Below are 18,009 nucleotides of genomic sequence, written 5' to 3'. Positions count from 1 at the left end.
TACCTTCCTTTCATTTGATTTCTGGCTTTGTGTGACTGGTTTATCTCAATAAAATCATTTATTTAACACTTTTTTTTCCTTTTATACAAATAAATGTGCGTGTTTCGTGTCTAGATGGATCCAGCTCTAGAAAAGCACAGAGAACAATTAGTAATTGAAGTCGGCAGAAAACTGGACAAAGCCCGCATGATTCGCTTTGAAGAACGAACTGGCTTTTTTTCTTCAACAGATTTAGGCAGAACTGCCAGCCACTACTATATTAAATACAATACTATAGAGGTAAAATATGATGTTCTATTTCTGGGGTTTTCTTCCTTCTTTTTGAAGCTATACCTAAAATAGTTGTAAGATATTACAGAATATGTAGCTGATTTGTTCAATATATTTTCAAATCATATCTATTGAAATGGGGAGAGAGGAAATAGAGAGGAAAAACACAGAAACTAAGTATGAAGCACTACTGAAAAATTCGACTTGGTGTGAAGTGAGATTTGAAATTTCTATAGTCTCTGCATTCTTTTAGGTGACTTACAAGAAACGTTTTGATAACAATGTGTGCAACCATTGGTACATGATAGCACATTCAAGTATAGAGTCTGATAACAGAAAAGTTTTTCTGCATGAAAATCCTATCAGGTTGCCAATCTTAAACAACTTTTGGCACTGTAATCAGATTGTGTTGTAAATGTGTAAGGAAGATGCATTTGTAGAAACCTTTGTAGTATTGGAAGCTTGATTTGATGTACACATTCATCTTAAAACCTTTCTTTTGTAGTGAATAAGTCTTTTTCTTGAATAAAAGCTGAAGACTCTGCATTAATATTTTTTAACTGTTTACTGTCACTATGTATAATAGGTCTCACAGATTTCTTCACTCAAATATGTCCTAGACTTTTTTTGAAATGGCCATAGATTGCATGTCTCTCAATTTTGGGATGCCCAAGTTTCGAGGGACTGTTTTTCTGAAAGTGCTGAGAAGTCGTTCTGGAAATTGTTCCTGTTTAAATTGTATCACTCTGGTCTGCCAATAACTTACTTACATTTTAACCTTATATGCCTTTTAAAATCTTGGTTAATGTTTCTTTCTTTTGTGCTTTATGTATATTTTTATTTTCAGTACTAAACCAATTCATTTTATTTTTAATAGACTTTCAATGAATTGTTTGATGCTCATAAAACAGAAGGCGATATTCTTGCTATAGTATCAAAAGCTGAAGAATTCGAACAGATAAAGGTAAAGTTGTATTCTTTTATACAAAGAATATGTCTTAGAACTAGACGCTTCTGTAGTACTTACTCCATAAATAGTGTCTACAGACCCAAGTTTTGTTAAATATTAAGCACCATTATAAAATGTTTTCTAAGTAGGCATAATTGCCAAGAACTATATATGCTCTCACTCAAATTCACATGTAGTTCAGCTTGAACTATAGTGCACATTTAATAACTAGTTATGGACCTTTGAGAATTCCTTTTAAATGCTTTTAAGAACTTTTCAGCTTCTCAATTATTAACAGGTGAAGATAAGTGTCCATTGGAACGGTGCACCCAGGGACGAGATAGTTTTTCTGTTTGAAGTTTAAACCATTATTAGATGTCTCACTGAACAATTTGCTTCATCAAAATGAGGCAGGACTCACTGAAGTTAACTCTGTGATATACTTCATGCAGGGAACAATATTAGATTAGCAGAATGATAAATTCTGATAAATTATTTTCAAATTTGAAATCTAAAAAGTTGTTGTAATAGATTTTGTTGTGCAGGCTAGATTACTGTGCTATCGTACTCAGTTCAATTCCAACCTCCCTTTTTGCCTCCTGTGAGGGTAGGACACAAGACAATACACTGCAAGCTGGCATGAGCTTGTTTGCCCATGCTTCCATCTCAGAGGTGCGAGCCAGACTCCACGGGGTTTATTAGCTTAGGCTCATTGCCATTTCACCACAATTACACAACTTTCAGATCAGAGTTGGCTCTCATTCACCTGGCTCTGCGAACCGGCAGTGTGAATCCCTCACCATCTACATATTTATATATTTGCACACATTGTCTGAGTATTACCATCTCTTTATCTAATGAAGAAATTCTATTCTGCAGAAATCTCTTCTATCATAGAAGATAATAAGCAGTGAGGTTTCACAGTGATACATGCAATGTTTTCAAAGCTAGAAGGCTTTTTTATGATAGTGGTATTGCTTTGCTAGGTCTAAATTTAGCGTAATTGAATATTTGAAAGGAAAGCATATGGAAAATATGATGTGATATGTTTCTATATTTGTAACAAAGTTATTAGTGATGCTTCTTGGCTAAAGCATAGTTTCTCTAGTTTGCTTTCTCAGATTTGTATGGTATGGCATCAGTGCAACATCATTTCCAGTTTTTTGTGATTCATTTGCTGTGCAGCTCTGAATGTTAAAACTAGTAACCGATTTTCACAAAAATAACTCAGGATTTGCCCCTCTGTGTGATACAAATTGTGACTTTTGTTGATATGAATCATGTCTCCGTAATGCCTTTAAAAATTCTGTATTTTGAGATATGTAAGTCACCAGTAGCTGAAATACAGATCTCGATTTGACCTGTACTGTGCTATGCAAGAGCAGAAAAAATTATCAAAAATGCTGTTTTAAGCAGAGGATAATATTCCCATGACACTGGAGTCATCTGTGATGGTTGTGTCCTTCATTTTTTTCTTTCCTGTAGGACCAGTGGCTGGATAGTTGGGGATTTTAACCCAGTTGTCTTAGGGTCTTTTGTATGTCAGGTAGTCAGGTCCAAATGAAAATTACTTTCAGCTGGTTCCCTGCAGGGACCAAACATTTACCCTCTTTAAATAAGTTTTACACTAACAGACTATCAGTAAATCAAAGAATATGTAGATTTATGGTGGTTTTGCCACGTAAGGGTCATCAGTTAGAATGTGAAATGTTATGCATTATTCAAACCATAGATATGAATATTTCTTTACTCATATTAAGACTTAATCTTATTAACAGTGAAAATTTTAATATCATGAATCATAGTACTTCATAGTTTTGAGTTAAAAATGTATTATGCCACATGCAAACTATGTAACTATAATGAGTACATTTAATGTTAATTCAAGATTGCCCTAATCCAGATGGACAGAGGTTTTACTCTGGTCAAATAAAAAATGAAATCTCATCAGATGAAGGATGGTAGGGTCAGAAGATTCAATTTTTGTGGCATATCAAATTTTTGTATGTCAATGGCAACCTTAATAGATGGTGATGAATAATAAAATGTAATTGTGTCACTATTAAGACAGTTTCAATTATGGTCTATTAGCTACATTGTGGAAGATGTGGGTTTGCTGCTTTTTTTCTTCTTTTTTTTTTTTCCCTTAAAACTAGGGACTCCATTTAAAAATAATGTAACTATGTTATAAGGAAAATTTGATTGCGATGTAAAATTTTTTATCAAATTGCTCCAGCCTCTTCATAATGTATAATTGTGTTTTAGGTAAGAGAAGAAGAAATAGAAGAGCTGGATACCTTACTGAATGATTTCTGTGAACTTCCTGCTCCAGGAGGTGTGGAAAACAATTATGGAAAAATTAATATCCTCCTTCAAACATATATTAGCAGAGGGGAGATGGACAGCTTCTCCCTTATTTCAGATTCTGCGTATGTTGCACAGGTAAAAATAGTATTTTTTACATATCTGTTGCTGTCTTCTGCTGTTTTCATTCTTCCAAATGTTTACAATTATGTAAGTAGGCCTTGATGTGCAACTTTTTGTACTTTTTATGCAAATTGAGTTGAAAATCAGAGCCTTGTGTGTGTGCACATGTGTGGTATAATATTTAAGTAGAAAAGATTTGCAAAAGCCTACCTTGGGAGACTATTGCATTTTTTGTTAATTACGAATGTCCTTTTGTTTGTATTACCCCTGTAGTCTTAGTAGTTCTAACTGTGATTGCACAGAAATGTTATTCTTAACTTACTGGGTTTTCTTCTAAATCTGGAAAACTGTTGCAATCTATTTTTATGTTTTGTGTACTTTTATACTTTGTTCTGCAAAACATAATTTGTGTTTTATTCACATACCTTAGTTTACACGAGAAAGGTGTGCTGTTACAATTTTATTGCTAGATGTAATCATGCAAATTTACGTATCAGTCTATATATTTGTTTGTCGACTTGTTTTGACACCTCAATGGTTGATAGTTATACAGCATGTTTAGTTGTTACACAGAATAAAAGAACTGCAAGCCTGTGACACAGAACTGCTTGCTTACACAACTAGAGCCCATCTTAGAAAGAAAGGGGTGTTGCTTGAAAGTTTAGAATTCTGAATCCCGAAGAACTGGAAGTGACAAAATGCTCATAGCCAATCCCAGATGTGCAACAATAACGAATGTATAAAATAGATTATAAAGTTTTACCTTTTAGCCTGTCCTATGTCGCTCTCTCTTCTCTTTTCTTTTCTTTTCTTTTCTTTTCTTTTCTTTTCTTTTCTTTTCTTTTCTTTTCTTTTCTTTTCTTTTCTTTTCTTTTCTTTTCTTTTCTTTTCTTTTCTCTTCTCTTCTCTTCTCTTCTCTTCTCTTCTCTTCTCTTCTCTTCTCTTCTCTTCTCTTCACAGTCAGCAACATGTTGCATTGAATCATTTTCATCTCATCCTTACAAAACCATTTTGGAAATGATTGTAAAAATGCATTTAGTTGGTGCTAAAGATGAGAGTTAAATATTCAAAAGTATACATATTGTTCAGCAAGATTTTTATACTAACATTACCTTCTTCAGAAGTGTTTACATTTCATAGTATGTATGGGTATAAATGAGAAAATTCTGAAATCATTACACACCTCATAAAAATTGTGCACAGCAAGATCATTTTCAGTAGGATTCTTTTAATCTTTGCTTTCAAGACAATTGCTTTTATTTGTCTGTCTCAATTATAGCATTTTTAGTGAGGCAACATGGTCATCTTCTCAGATCTTCATAAATTGTACATGTGGAACCAGTGCTACAAATTGTAAATTTTTTTAATTGGATAGTGACTATTAAGAAAATCATTCATCCTTTCTAAGTAAAAGAAATGTGCTTCTTTATTAACATATGCTTCTTATCACAACCAAATAATTTTCTATTTTTTATTCCTGTTGGCATTGCAGAGACAGTAGAAAATGATTGTATTCTATTCAATGAATCAAGAACAGAATTGCTAATCCAGGCATAGTGCCGGTAGGAAAAAAAAAAACAAACAAACACCAAAAAAAACACAACTTCATAATACAGCTTGATAAGTTTATGAAAGGAATATCATAACTTACATTTTCAGGATAAGACTGACCTCATTCAAGCTTATGTTAATAATTAATTTTCCAAGTCCAAAGCAGATTTATACAGTTTGGTTATACAGTAGTCTCAGAAGATAGTAACATGTTAAAAAAAAGTCACTACTGTTAAACTTGTGTGCAAATGTTGTGAAATTCACTGTGAAATGGGATGCTATTATGGAAGCACAACTGCAGTGAAAAATTAAAACTTGAATTTCCATATAAGCTGAGTTTGCAGGTGTACATTATATGGGGGGAGAAGGAGGAAGATATTCACGGTAAGTTGATTTGTTTCAGAAGTGATTGAGATGCAATAAACTTAGAACTCCTTAATGTTAGCATAACCATGATCAAAATTATATGGCAGACCTGCCACTACAACTTTAATTAGTTGCACATACTTCTTTTCATAATTTCTTTAGGCAATCATGAAGTAGTTGTGCCACTAGACAGTGATGGAAAAAATAGTTTTCAAGAATGTTTGAAATAAGTTTGAAAAGAAAAATCTATTATGGTTTGTCAAAGATGAGTCTATGGGATCCTTTTCATTTTACAAAGAATACTTGAGAGAATTACAACATTTTTGCTTTTTTTTTCACTCTCCAGAATGCAGCTCGTATTGTTCGAGCTCTTTTTGAGATTGCCCTTAGGAAACGTTGGCCTGCAATGACATATCGACTACTGAATCTCAGCAAAGTCATTGACAAGCGGCTGTGGGGCTGGGTTAGCCCTTTGAGACAGTTCTCAGTGTTACCACCATCAGTCCTCTCAAAGTTGGAAGAGAAGAATCTCACTGTAGACAAGATGAAGGACATGAGAAAAGATGAAATAGGTGAGAAATCAGCAATTCTGATCTGCTTAAACTATTAGTAATCAATGGGCAGGTTAGAACTAAATCTGAGCCATTCATTAATATACCCACTCTGGTCTGGAAACCATGTAGACACATTAATTTGGTATTATGGTATGTCCAATAAAGAAGGTTTATTCAGTCTCCACAGCTTGTAATATGGCACAACTTTGAGGGTAAGGCTAGCCCATGTCCTGCCAACCCCAGAATACATGTGGAATGGCGATGTATGTTGATATGTATTTACATATATGTGTATATATCCATATTTATGTTGATCTGTGCTTCCCTTCTTGCTCACATTACGTGATACACTACTATAAAAGGCATCTGTTTATTTTTGCCAGTTGGCAAAATATGGCCGCTTTTTTTTTTTAATTGAAATACTATTAACGTGAAAAAGAATAAAAGCAGATTATTATGTCCTGGTACACTATCAGTAAATGGCCTGCTTCTGAAACGCTGCATTAATTTTCATTGAACATGGAGAATTCATTGTCACTGGTGTCATTGCAGCAAAACCTTAATGGAATTTTTTAAAGGATCTGAGACTTCGATAATGAGAAAATCCACAAGCCTACTGATAGACATAATGACAATTTCTAGTATGTGTGTATAAACTGTTGTGCATATCCACCAGCTGGTTGAAGTTGGAAAAAAAATTTGCTTGTAATGTATTTCTTTTTCCTATCTCAGTGTATTTTTTCTTATTTGGGCTTTCTTTGCACCTGTTATTGCCAGGGTGTTGAGAAATCAACTGCCATTTTTTAAAAAATCTAATTTTACAATAAAAATACAATTCACAGTCAGTGCTTTTTAGAAGTTATGACCTCTGACTTGATATTTCTCTCATTTGACAAGAGAACTACATTCCCAACTTAGGAAGCTTTGTTACACCCCTAATTTAGGTTGGAAAAAGTTGAATAAATATGTAAAAGTTTGCAGAATTAGAGTTATTGCAGAATAAAAAAAATATATTTTTAGTTAATAAGTTAAGCCAAAGGACTATGAGAAAATTTTAAAAGCTTACTTTAACTGTGCATTATAATACATGGTAATTTTAAATGTATTAAAAATATAACATTTTATTTGAAGTGCTAGCATTATCATGCTTTTCTATTCAGAAGCGTTATAGCACTTTTTTATGCAGGTTTGTTAATTTGTTGTGTATTTGTGCAGTCTTTTTAATACTTAATATTCTTTTCCATTAATTGTATTAGTCCTTTTTTTTTCTTTTCTTTTTTTATGCTTCTTTCTCCCCATACCTGCCCTTGGAGAAGCAAGAAATTTTGTATTAAAATACAAAACCAGTTTTGCTTCCTTCAACCTAGTGGAACTGGTATTGACAAGATGGCAATGCTTCAATATATACCTATAAAATGTCTACTTTTGTTTTATATTAACTTAGTTTGAAAGTAGATGAGACTTGGGATTTGACTGTGAAAATAGGTCATCACTGACTGTATGTAATGATATTTCATGTCCTTCAAGCCTTATAAACATCAAAGCAAGTTGATGTGTGCATCTCTGTGAAGTGCTGTTACTTGGCATACTTCTTCCTGTCTAGCCTCTCTCCCTGACACCAAGGGTGTGAAGGAAGCACTTGCCTGGCGCCTGCCTTGCGCCTGCCTTATGAATTTATTTTAATTCAAAGCCATGTCGAAATGAGAAAAGGCACAGCTTCCAGGTGCTGCCGTGTTCTCTGACTCCATAGGACTGGTTTCAGTCTTAGCGTTTCTTCCTTTTTAAATGTTATTGTGGCCTTGGAGATAGAATAAAAAAGGCAGGAGCTAACTGGCTAACTCAGTCCATGGCCTAGGGAGGGATAAAAGCATCAGATGAGTGCCAGCTCTCCCAGTGAATGAAGAGTGTGTTGTGTGCACAGACCCTGGATTCCAGTGTACCACAAATTGGTCAACGCCTATCTATGTGCTGTTGCAATGTAATCATGGAGTTTCCAGAAAGCCAAGAAATCACTGTGTTACCTGAGATAAACAGCCCTGGTTTTTCAGAATACAGATGACAATCATTGTGGAATAAGCAAAATGTGTTCTTCTTTTGTTAAACATACGTATTTTCTCGAATAGTCATCTGTTGTTCAGAAGGTTTTGATATTTCTTAAATGCCATTGACAGTTTCTCATAATGTGACTATTTAAAAAAAAAAAAGGGGGGGGGGAGTTTTTTAATATTTTACAGAAGTTGGGAAAGGAACCTTATTTTCCTCTAGTAGACAAGTATACAAAACCTCAGTGCTGTCCTGTACAAACACAGAAGTTCACCTCACACATCATGATACAGAAAGTGTGTTTTGGCATGAAAAAGTGTACTTGCCTACATAAGCTTATTGAGTCATATCTTTGAATATTTGGCACCTACCTTTATTTAACACGATTTCTGAAGTTTTACCTCTAATTGCAAAAGCTAGTCACTGTGCAAGTATGCTCTAATACTGTATATATCACCAAGTTGTACCAATATAATTGTTTTGGTTCTTAATAATCCACTTGCTGGAGGTGCGCTTATTTTACCAACTGCAAATTAAACTGATTAAATATGTGTTAAAACTTCTGCATCAGGGATTTGTTTCTTAAGCAGGATCACCATTCATTACTTCAGAGTATAGACAAACACCTGTGTAAGGCAAAATCTGCCAGGTTGTTAAATAAGAAAAACCTAAGAGGGAAAGTCAGGATCAATATAAAAAAACTAGCAATTGCAAGATGTCATGCTCCTAAATTTCGTCCAATAGCAACAAAAAGTTTGTATCACCTTTTCACTTTGCACATAATGCAAATGATAGGTTTTCTTCTCTTTTTTTCTTTTTTTTTTTAAATGGGAAAGTGTGCACAGGAACCACATAATGATATCTGAAAAAATCAGGTATCAGTAGCCATTTGTAAGGTAGCTTTTAACAGTGAGTACTTATGACCATTACCATTAAAGTTTAAAATATGCTCCACATAATTATATAAGCAATTTCAGTGAAAATGTGATAAATCAACCTTCTTTCCCTTTTAAGATAGAAGTTGCAATATTTTTCAAAAAAAAAAGAAATCACTGCTACATATTTTGTTTTATATTTATCATGAAGAGCAAGGGAACAGAGATTTCAGCTGTAAAATACAAGTAGGAATTTTTTTTAATCAATATAATCACTTTATTGCCTTAGTTACCATGACTGCGATAGAAGGTCAAAAACATTGCAACATTTAGTTTTTCCTTTGTCTCAGTTACACACTGGTGTATTCTGAAATACCAGAGCTGCTGTGAGATGTTTACTAATTGCGTGCATTTTTAAGCTATTAACTACCTTTATTCAGTTTTACAAAAAGTGTTCTTTGAATCTACTTTGAATCACTACACAGGAATTGTAGTTCAAATGTGTGCCCTTCATTAAGTAAAAGGTAAGTATTCGTGCTTTAAAAAAGAATTATATGGCTTGGTAAAAGCCTGGTCAAAAAGTCAGTAAAGGAAAGGGAAGTAGCTTGACATAATATGTTTTCAGTGTGAATTCTTAATAGTTATTTTAACCCCTTAGTTATAGCCAACAGGGGGGTTAATACTGATTTTTCTAGGCTCTAAATTGCTAATTCAAGTTAAGTATTACAAAATATTCAGACATGCCAGGTCAGGAGAGTCAGACATTTACGCACCTAAGAGCAAAACAAGCAAGCAATAATACTCCTCTCTAAAAGCCTATTTGAAAGTCGGAGTTGTATTATTTTTCCTGGAAATGCAAATTTGTTACACCTGATGTTTTCTTGGCAGGTCATATGCTGCATCATGTGAAGATTGGGTTAAAGGTAAAACAGTGTGTCCATCAAATCCCCTCCATCATAATGGAAGCAACGATTCAGCCAATTACCCGCACGGTGCTCCGAGTTCGGCTGAACATCGCTCCTGACTTCACGTGGAACGATCAGGTAAAAAAAAAAAAAAAAAAAGAGGTGGAGGAATGACAGGAAGCATTAATTTAGCTTCAGTAAAGGAGATGATCACAGGGAGTCCATAGCTATTTGGATAATAAAAAAAAAATACTTATTTCAGCTAAAAAGCAAATTTGATAATAGGAATGGAATGACCTTTAAGGCTTTTGTAGAAGGCGGCACCCAAAGATCATCTTTTTATTTCCATTAATTGTTACAGGATTGTACTGTTTATAACATGTTCAAGCAAGTGCTTATACTGAATATTAATAGTAGTCACACATTTGAGTTATATGTCCAAAAAGGAGAAGCAAGAAAAAGGGAGGCATGGATGGCTCTCTGAACTAGGAATGAATGTCAAACGCAGAAAATAAAGCTTTGAAATACAGTTCATGTATGCCAAGGTCTGCTGCTCTTTATGGCTTTACAAGTGTACATTCACAACATCAGTTCCTCTTTTTCTGTTGGGACTTGTCTGAACAGAAAAACTGGGATATGTTTGGAATTACATTCATCTGTGTTTTATGGTGCAAATTTATATGAAAGGAGTTGTACTAGTTGCACATTTAGATATACCCACACCGTTTGATTCAGAATCTGTTCATTAGAAATAGATTTAAGATAAATCTAAATGAAATACAAATGTCCACATGGGGGCATTGTATTGTTGCTGGTACTTCTGAAACTTTCTACAGAAACAAGGCAAAGGTACCTCAGTGGGCAAGCATATTTTTCAGTTTTTTATGCGTAGGAGATTTACACTTAAGATAAATTATTCTGAAAGGTGGATGTTAAATATCTGTTCTTTTGTTAAAAAATAATTTTAAAATTCCTTAGATTACAGATTTACCTTAATCACAAGTAAATTAGAGTTTTATTCCACAAACATTTAGATTATTTTAAATTTATTTTCCCTGCCTAAAGGCTTTTTCTTTTCTTTTCACCACGTTTCACCAAGTTAGCTTATAAATGGGAGATAAATGATCAAAATATAAAAAGTTAGATTTTGTTTGCTACCTGGGTTTATTACAGAAATATCTTAATGGATTCCTAACATGATTTTTTTTTTTTACTGCCTTATTTATGTGCAATACTTCAGAAGGCAAACAAACATTGCTTTTTAGGATTGAAACAAGTTTTTATTATTCAATCTTTCATCCACTTTACCTGTAATCTATTAAAGACAAAAAAAACCCACAACTGTTCTTCATATTAAACTGTATCTTAATACAAAGTAATTTCTCAATCCATTTTTAGATTCTTCTACAAAATCTAGGTTTTTCTATATTTTTACAAATTGAGAAGGAGTCCACACAGAATTATACTCTCTTATTTCAATTCTGAACTTCTAAAGTTATAGCAAAACTTTGGCAAAAATCTATTTTCTGCTATGACCCCTTGACACAGTTTTCCTAAAGGTTGCTTTGGAAACATTATGATCGTTTTATCAATTCAACTTAGGGAGCCCTTTTTGTGTGAGTTTGTATATTGGTACTCATCAAAACTTGGAAGACTTTTTTTTTTATTATTTTTGTAAGGTAGCTGTTGATTTTCTTGTTTCTTCAGTAAATGACACTTCTATCACAGTAAATAAACAAAAAAAGCTGTTAAATTTTAATAGTCTCTAAAAATGAGTAACTGTCTTTTAAATTCAACCATTGACACTCCAAAACTGCTTCTCCATCATCACACAGTATTTTAGCAAGCTATTCAGAAGACAACTATAGAAACTTACAGGTATAGCTGTAATCAGTACAAAAACTAGCTGCCAAAAAATTCCATTCAAAGAATGGGAGTAGTCAAATAAAATCAGAATATTAAAAATTTAAATACCATACTAAACTGAAATACTTCACTTGGCTAACATTTCATGGTTTTAAGACTGTTCCTTTACCTGGGTACTTAATTCTAGAACGATCTCATCACAAATTTTGCGCTTGCCTTTACAAGAGAAAGAAGGTATGTTTTGGTAGTCCTGAGATGTGACATCATCATGATCTTTAATGGCTGCAGTTCTCAGTGCTGGGAGCCCAGCTTCAGTAAAAGCATGTGAGCCATATCCCAGTGGAAAATTCTTATTATATTGTTAGAAGCAAAGGACTATAAACATACCCAGACAGAGCAAGTAAGCCTTACTGCAGCCAGGAGGAGTCCAGCAGAAATACAGAATAATGCAGCTAGTATTAATTAGCCGAGTCATATATCAGACATGCAGTTTTAGGGCAACGGTTGCCCACAATACAGGTGCGTGTCAGTTGTTAAGAGCTCCCCAGAGTTCTTGAGAATCGTTACTGGAGAGCGTGTTGCATTGCCTGTTCCCACATTGCCCTTCTTTCCCCATGCAGCTTTGTCACAGGACTCTCCAAAACTAAGATGCTGTTACAGCTGATAGTAAAATTTCTGAGCTTTGAACTTTATCGCCTTCCTTCATTCTTTTTTCCTCTCTTAAATTCTCCTAAGCCCTGATGAAGTAATAGTCTCACTGTAATTTTTCAAAATGTCACCTGCAGTGACCTGTGTCCTTTCAGTTTCACTGCTTCAGTTCCCAGTGAAGCTGCTAGTGAAATTCAAATGTAATGAAAATGAGTGACAGTCTTTACTGTCCGTCTACTTATCTATTGTGCAACCGTGTTAAAAAAGAACCTTAGTTCTATTCTTAGTACATATTTTTGTCTTCAAAAGCCAGTACAGACTGTTTTCCAACACATACACAATAATGACTTATGCTGAAAATAATGTGTGCTGCGTGAATCAATACCAGATTCCTGTAGCGTTCAAATTGCCATTAGAAGCAACTGTGCGCTTTGTGCTTTTTCCTATTAACTACAGTTTAGGAATAATTCCAACTATTTTTTCATCTTCATGCTAGTTTGGTACCTTGTCATAGTCCTCATCAGAAACATCAGAAATCTATGTTCATTTAATAGTATGTCTTCCATACTCCTTTACTGTGCATTTCTTCCTTTCCTAGATATTTAAGTAAAATGCTTGCACAGTGGCACAAGTCATTTATTCTGACAAAGAAACAAAAATTCTTAACTGAGCATCCAACCTAGCTATGATTTGCGGCTGGCATTGCAAAATAAGGTACACAACAAAACAAACAAAAATCTAGGATGGAATAAAGTGTTGCCAGATGGCATGGAAATCATCAAGAGACAGCTCTATTTACGGTCTTCTCACTTCACCTGTAGCAATGACTAGATCTATAGCCTTCTGAATCCACTTACTGTATGTCGTGGTTTAACCTCAGTCGGCAACTAAGCACCATGCAGCCGCAACCAGGACACTGTATCTTTGTAGAGGAGGGGGGAAGAGAGAGAGGAGGGTAGAGGAATGTCACAATTCAGTGTCCAGTTTTTCCTGAGAGAATGTTTTTGACTGAAAAATGAGCAGTGGATAGCAAAAGACAATCCTCTGTACAGAATCCAAAGACAGAAGTACAAGGAGGAAAAAGGAGGAGGAGTCCTTTTTTAGGAGCCTAGAGGAAACCCTGGGAGTTCAGTCTATTTATAAACAGCTGAGGCACTAGCTTCAGTTGCATTTATATCACGTCCATCTATATTATTCGTACCTTAAGCAAACTCTTACTGAAATATAATCTTTAAGCAGACTGATCTAATTAGAAACGTTACATTGCTCTTACCTCTGATTTCTATATTTCTGTATTCCTTTGTAAGCCTACATCGTTTAGAAATATATCCGATATACCCAGCAAATCTAGGGAACCTCATTACAACTATAACAAAGCTATCTTTTCTACTCTAAAAGGTACACGGCACTGTTGGAGAGCCCTGGTGGATTTGGGTAGAAGACCCTACTAATGATCACATTTATCATTCAGAGTACTTCATCATTCAAAAAAAACAGGTAATGGATTTTATTCAGAATCTCATAGCAAGACAAAAATAAAGTTAGTGAGATGCAGATTTGTGAGGTCAAACAGTATTTTGACCTAAGCAGATTTTCAAATCAGTAGCACAGCTTTCAGTTTCAGATATACGTCATAAGCTTGGACTTCCACAAAGATGTTTTCTAATCTCAGATGTCCCTTTTTCTCCTCCTCCTTTGGTGGGACAGTTATTTCCAGGTGAAAAAAGAAAGACTGTAATGGTTTTGTCTGTTAAAGAAAAAGATAAAGAGCCAGCCTTATTTTTATCTTTTGAAGTCCATGGAAACAAAATCCATTCCCAGTGGTGAAATATTTTATAAAGATGTGAACGTTTTGCACATGGAGTTGCACACATACTTTATTGCTTTGTGTTGGTAATGCTTATGGAAGTGAGGCAATCTATGATTTTTCAAGTTACTGATTTGTCTGTGCAGTAATTATTCTCTACATGTTTGCATTAGGTCATTACTAAAGAACCTCAACTGCTGGTGTTCACAATCCCAATTTTTGAACCTCTTCCTTCTCAATATTACATTCGAGCTGTGTCCGATAGATGGTTAGGAGCAGAGGCTGTATGTATCATAAATTTTCAACATTTGATTCTTCCAGAGAGACATCCACCCCACACAGGTAACTTCAAATTTGATCATTTTGTTTTAATTCATCTTGCTCATATTGATTTTCCTTATGATAGTGCAATAAATCTCTTACCTTCTGCTTCGTCATAGAAAAGTATATGGAATTTCACTTTGTGATATATTTGTGTTATTGAGACTATTTCTTCACTAACTTTAAAGCTTTCTAAAATTTTAAATTCCTGAACAAAAAGCAGTTCATTTCATCTCAACGTAATACCAGCCTTTTAGTTACTCCAGTTTCTCTATAAACCATAGGAAAATTGAAACTGTCATATAAAACTAAGCAAATCTCTGTTACTGTATGTCTTATCTTAGTGCTTGTAAGCGTTACATTTCTTCTGGACTGGTTAAAAATAATCTTAGAGTGGATGGTTGTATTATAAATGGCATTCAGCAAAGAAAAAACAAACACAGTTAAAATTTTGAAAATATGAAACATTTTACTATTTTTACTAAAATAAATTCATCATAGCAAGCACTGTTACAGTACCAAACATCGCATTTCAACTCAGCACTGCTGATCAAGTCATGGCCTTCCCCTCCCCCTCCTTTTTTAACACTTGGCACAGAAGCATATGTTTGTGTTTTGCTTCTTTTTTTCTGGATACATAAATTGCTTTATACATTCATTGTGCCTGATGTCATTGTAAAACCTTTCCACTGTAATTACATTTGGCTCATCTAGCAGTCTGTGAAGTGAGTGCCTTCAGAAATACTCAGTTCTCATACGGTGCTGTCCTTTGGCATGCATAAATTCACATGTGTTTGTGAAGTGTTTAGCTATTGTTATACTGTACCTACGCTGTCTGGAAAAGCATGTGTAACCTTTTTATCTAATTGACTGATCACTGACTACTATTCAGAAGAAACAGAAAGATATTTACACATCACCAGTTATGGAGCCTCTAGGATTTATGGTAATTGATTTCAATTCCCATCTGGTTCCCACTCAACAATGAAGTACATAGAGGCCCTGCTAGGCAAAAAACCTTCTTTCTCCTCAACAGAGCCCAAGAAATCACAGTTTCAGTGGGAATGATAAAACAGCCATAAGGTATCAGTGAAAAGCATGTGAAGAATATTAGGCATCATTGCCTCAGTAGATTTTATGACTCCCATATCATACCTTAATGTGAAGCACCCTGAAAAGACAATGAGACCTCCAGCCACAAAAAAAAAAAAAAAAAACACAAACCCAAACTTCAAAGCAAGCATCTGCATAGCAGAATCACTGCAGTCTCCTTAATTTGGTAGGATTCCAAATCCGATCTGGTTATATATATCATCTTCCAAATTCCACAATCTCTAATTGTTTGGATAGCAGATGCCCTCAAGATATATTGAGCATCATATATTGAAAGGCTGTTTGTTTATTCATTAAGATTATGTCTTTAATTACATGTTTAAAGGATTAGATGCAAAATTTAGTTGTACTCATCTGATTTGTATTACTCCATCAACTTAGAAACTCCGAAGAATCCTTCCTTCTTAAATAGATTTTTTTTTTCCTTGAATCTGACATATACAGACTATGCTGTCCTCTGACTCTGCATTCTGTTATCATAAGAAACTGGACATACATATAATCTAATACAGTGAGTTTAGAACTTACTACAACTGGGCACAAAGGAAACAGCTTTAAGAAAAAGTTTAATTTATGCAAATGACTGGTTCACAGATATCAGAATACTAACAACAGTACTTGCAGAAATACTTCAGAGCTATAAAATCAACTTTTCATTATTCCTCATCGAAGTTAACAATGACCCAAATGTGGACTCTGTGTCATATGAGATACTAAGTAAAACTATTTCCAATGTAAGTTGTTTTCCACTAAAGTATTGGTTAATATCTTTATCTTCATAATAAACTATGTTATGTCATGGCATGTCTTGACATGCACTTATGATTATTTTGTGTTTTTAGAGCTTCTGGATCTTCAGCCTTTGCCTGTCACAGCCTTGGGACATCGGGAATATGAACTCCTGTACAAATTCACACATTTCAACCCTATCCAGACCCAGATATTTCATACACTTTATCACACAGACTGTAATGTTCTTCTTGGAGCGCCTACAGGTTCTGGAAAAACTGTTGCAGCTGAGTTAGCCATCTTTAGAGTTTTTAACAAGTATCCCACATCAAAGGTTTGTAAAATAGGTTTACTAGAATCATTTTGTGTAGGCATGTTTTCAGCAATACAAAAGCCTGGAAGACTATGGCAAACTGAATTTTGCTTTCTCCAATTTATACCTGTCTGGAAACAAAATGGTACTGCATTATGTACATTATGCTTTTATTTCAACTTTATATATTAATCAGTGTACAACTAGAGCAAACGTAAAAACATGACATACAGGCATGCTGGATTTCCTTTTCTGTACTTACCTGCATTTCCTGCTTTAATCTCCTTCTACTAGCAGTAGTACTGTTTTATAGCTATTAGTTCCCCTCCATGTGACTACAACTAGCCCAGTCTCTCTCTTATTTAAACAAATAGGTTGCAATTAATTACTACAAGCCAATTTTCTGTTCCAACTTGCCCCTGTGTTTTATTTCTTAAATTGTCTAAAAGCTGAACAACTCAGCTTTTGGGGTTTTGTTTTCAAAGTGAATATACATCTGTATCTTGACTTAGCCATCTTGTCTTGGTTAACCACATTTTAGTTTTAAAGTCTTTGGAAAAGATATTTGTATCTGACTGTGAGATTTAACCAAAGAATAACCTTTGAAATTAACAGAAATCTTGTACATAAATCCCTTATTCATCTCTGAAATTTCAGTATCTTCATGTAATTTGTTAGTCCAAGCGAGGTAAACAAGACACTCATACATTTTCAGCTTATCTATTAGACTTACAAAATAGCCAATTTGCAAAGGAATATATCTTTTAAGTTTTAATAAAGCTGAAAACCTGCCTATACATTTTAAAGAATGTATGTGAATTCTTCATGTAGCAGTTTCTTCATGTTCAAAAGCTTCAGAATATTTAACCATAAATCTCTAAATAAATATTGTTTCTACATGTCAGAGTATTCCCCCCTGCAGAGCAGGCTTCTTTGAGGAAAATTTTTAATTTAATTGGTAATATTTTAATAATTTAACAACATAACTAGAAATCAGGTAAGATATTGCTTGCTGGAAATTCTGATTATTTCTGTTCTAGAATGTTAGCTTGCAGATTTTATAGCCCTGGCAAAAAATGGCACTATTTATATCAGCGGGTTCTGATACTAAATGGTATAATAAATACTTCCTTTTCAAGAAATTATTCTTTCTCTTTCTTAATTTATTTGCTTGTTTTAATGGCTCAGGAAACAAAGCAGTATTTTCAAGTGTTAAGTCTGTTTTAAATATAATCCTGTTATAGTTCATTTAAGGAACTCAGGCCTTAATCA

The 18,009-nt window shown here is 34.2% G+C and overlaps 1 protein-coding gene across 1 annotated transcript in view; it reads left to right on the top strand.

Annotated features, from left to right (window-relative positions):
- The window catches only part of ASCC3 (activating signal cointegrator 1 complex subunit 3), a 273,528-nt gene that overhangs the window by 182,984 nt on the left and 72,535 nt on the right, over window positions 1-18,009 (top strand). The window contains exons 17-24 of the mRNA XM_009320160.1: window positions 115-279; window positions 1,148-1,234; window positions 3,485-3,661; window positions 5,910-6,135; window positions 9,924-10,078; window positions 13,853-13,951; window positions 14,435-14,603; window positions 16,538-16,758. Of these exons, the coding sequence (XP_009318435.1) occupies window positions 115-279; window positions 1,148-1,234; window positions 3,485-3,661; window positions 5,910-6,135; window positions 9,924-10,078; window positions 13,853-13,951; window positions 14,435-14,603; window positions 16,538-16,758 (1,299 nt within the window). The remainder of the gene's footprint in view (window positions 1-114; window positions 280-1,147; window positions 1,235-3,484; window positions 3,662-5,909; window positions 6,136-9,923; window positions 10,079-13,852; window positions 13,952-14,434; window positions 14,604-16,537; window positions 16,759-18,009) is intronic.

The sequence above is a fragment of the Pygoscelis adeliae genome, unplaced genomic scaffold (genome assembly GCF_000699105.1).
Source record: "Pygoscelis adeliae isolate BGI_AS28 unplaced genomic scaffold, ASM69910v1 Scaffold41, whole genome shotgun sequence".
Taxonomy (NCBI): Eukaryota; Metazoa; Chordata; class Aves; order Sphenisciformes; family Spheniscidae; genus Pygoscelis; species Pygoscelis adeliae.
Note: the sequence above shows the minus strand (reverse complement) of the source record. Positions and strands in the feature narration are given on the sequence as shown.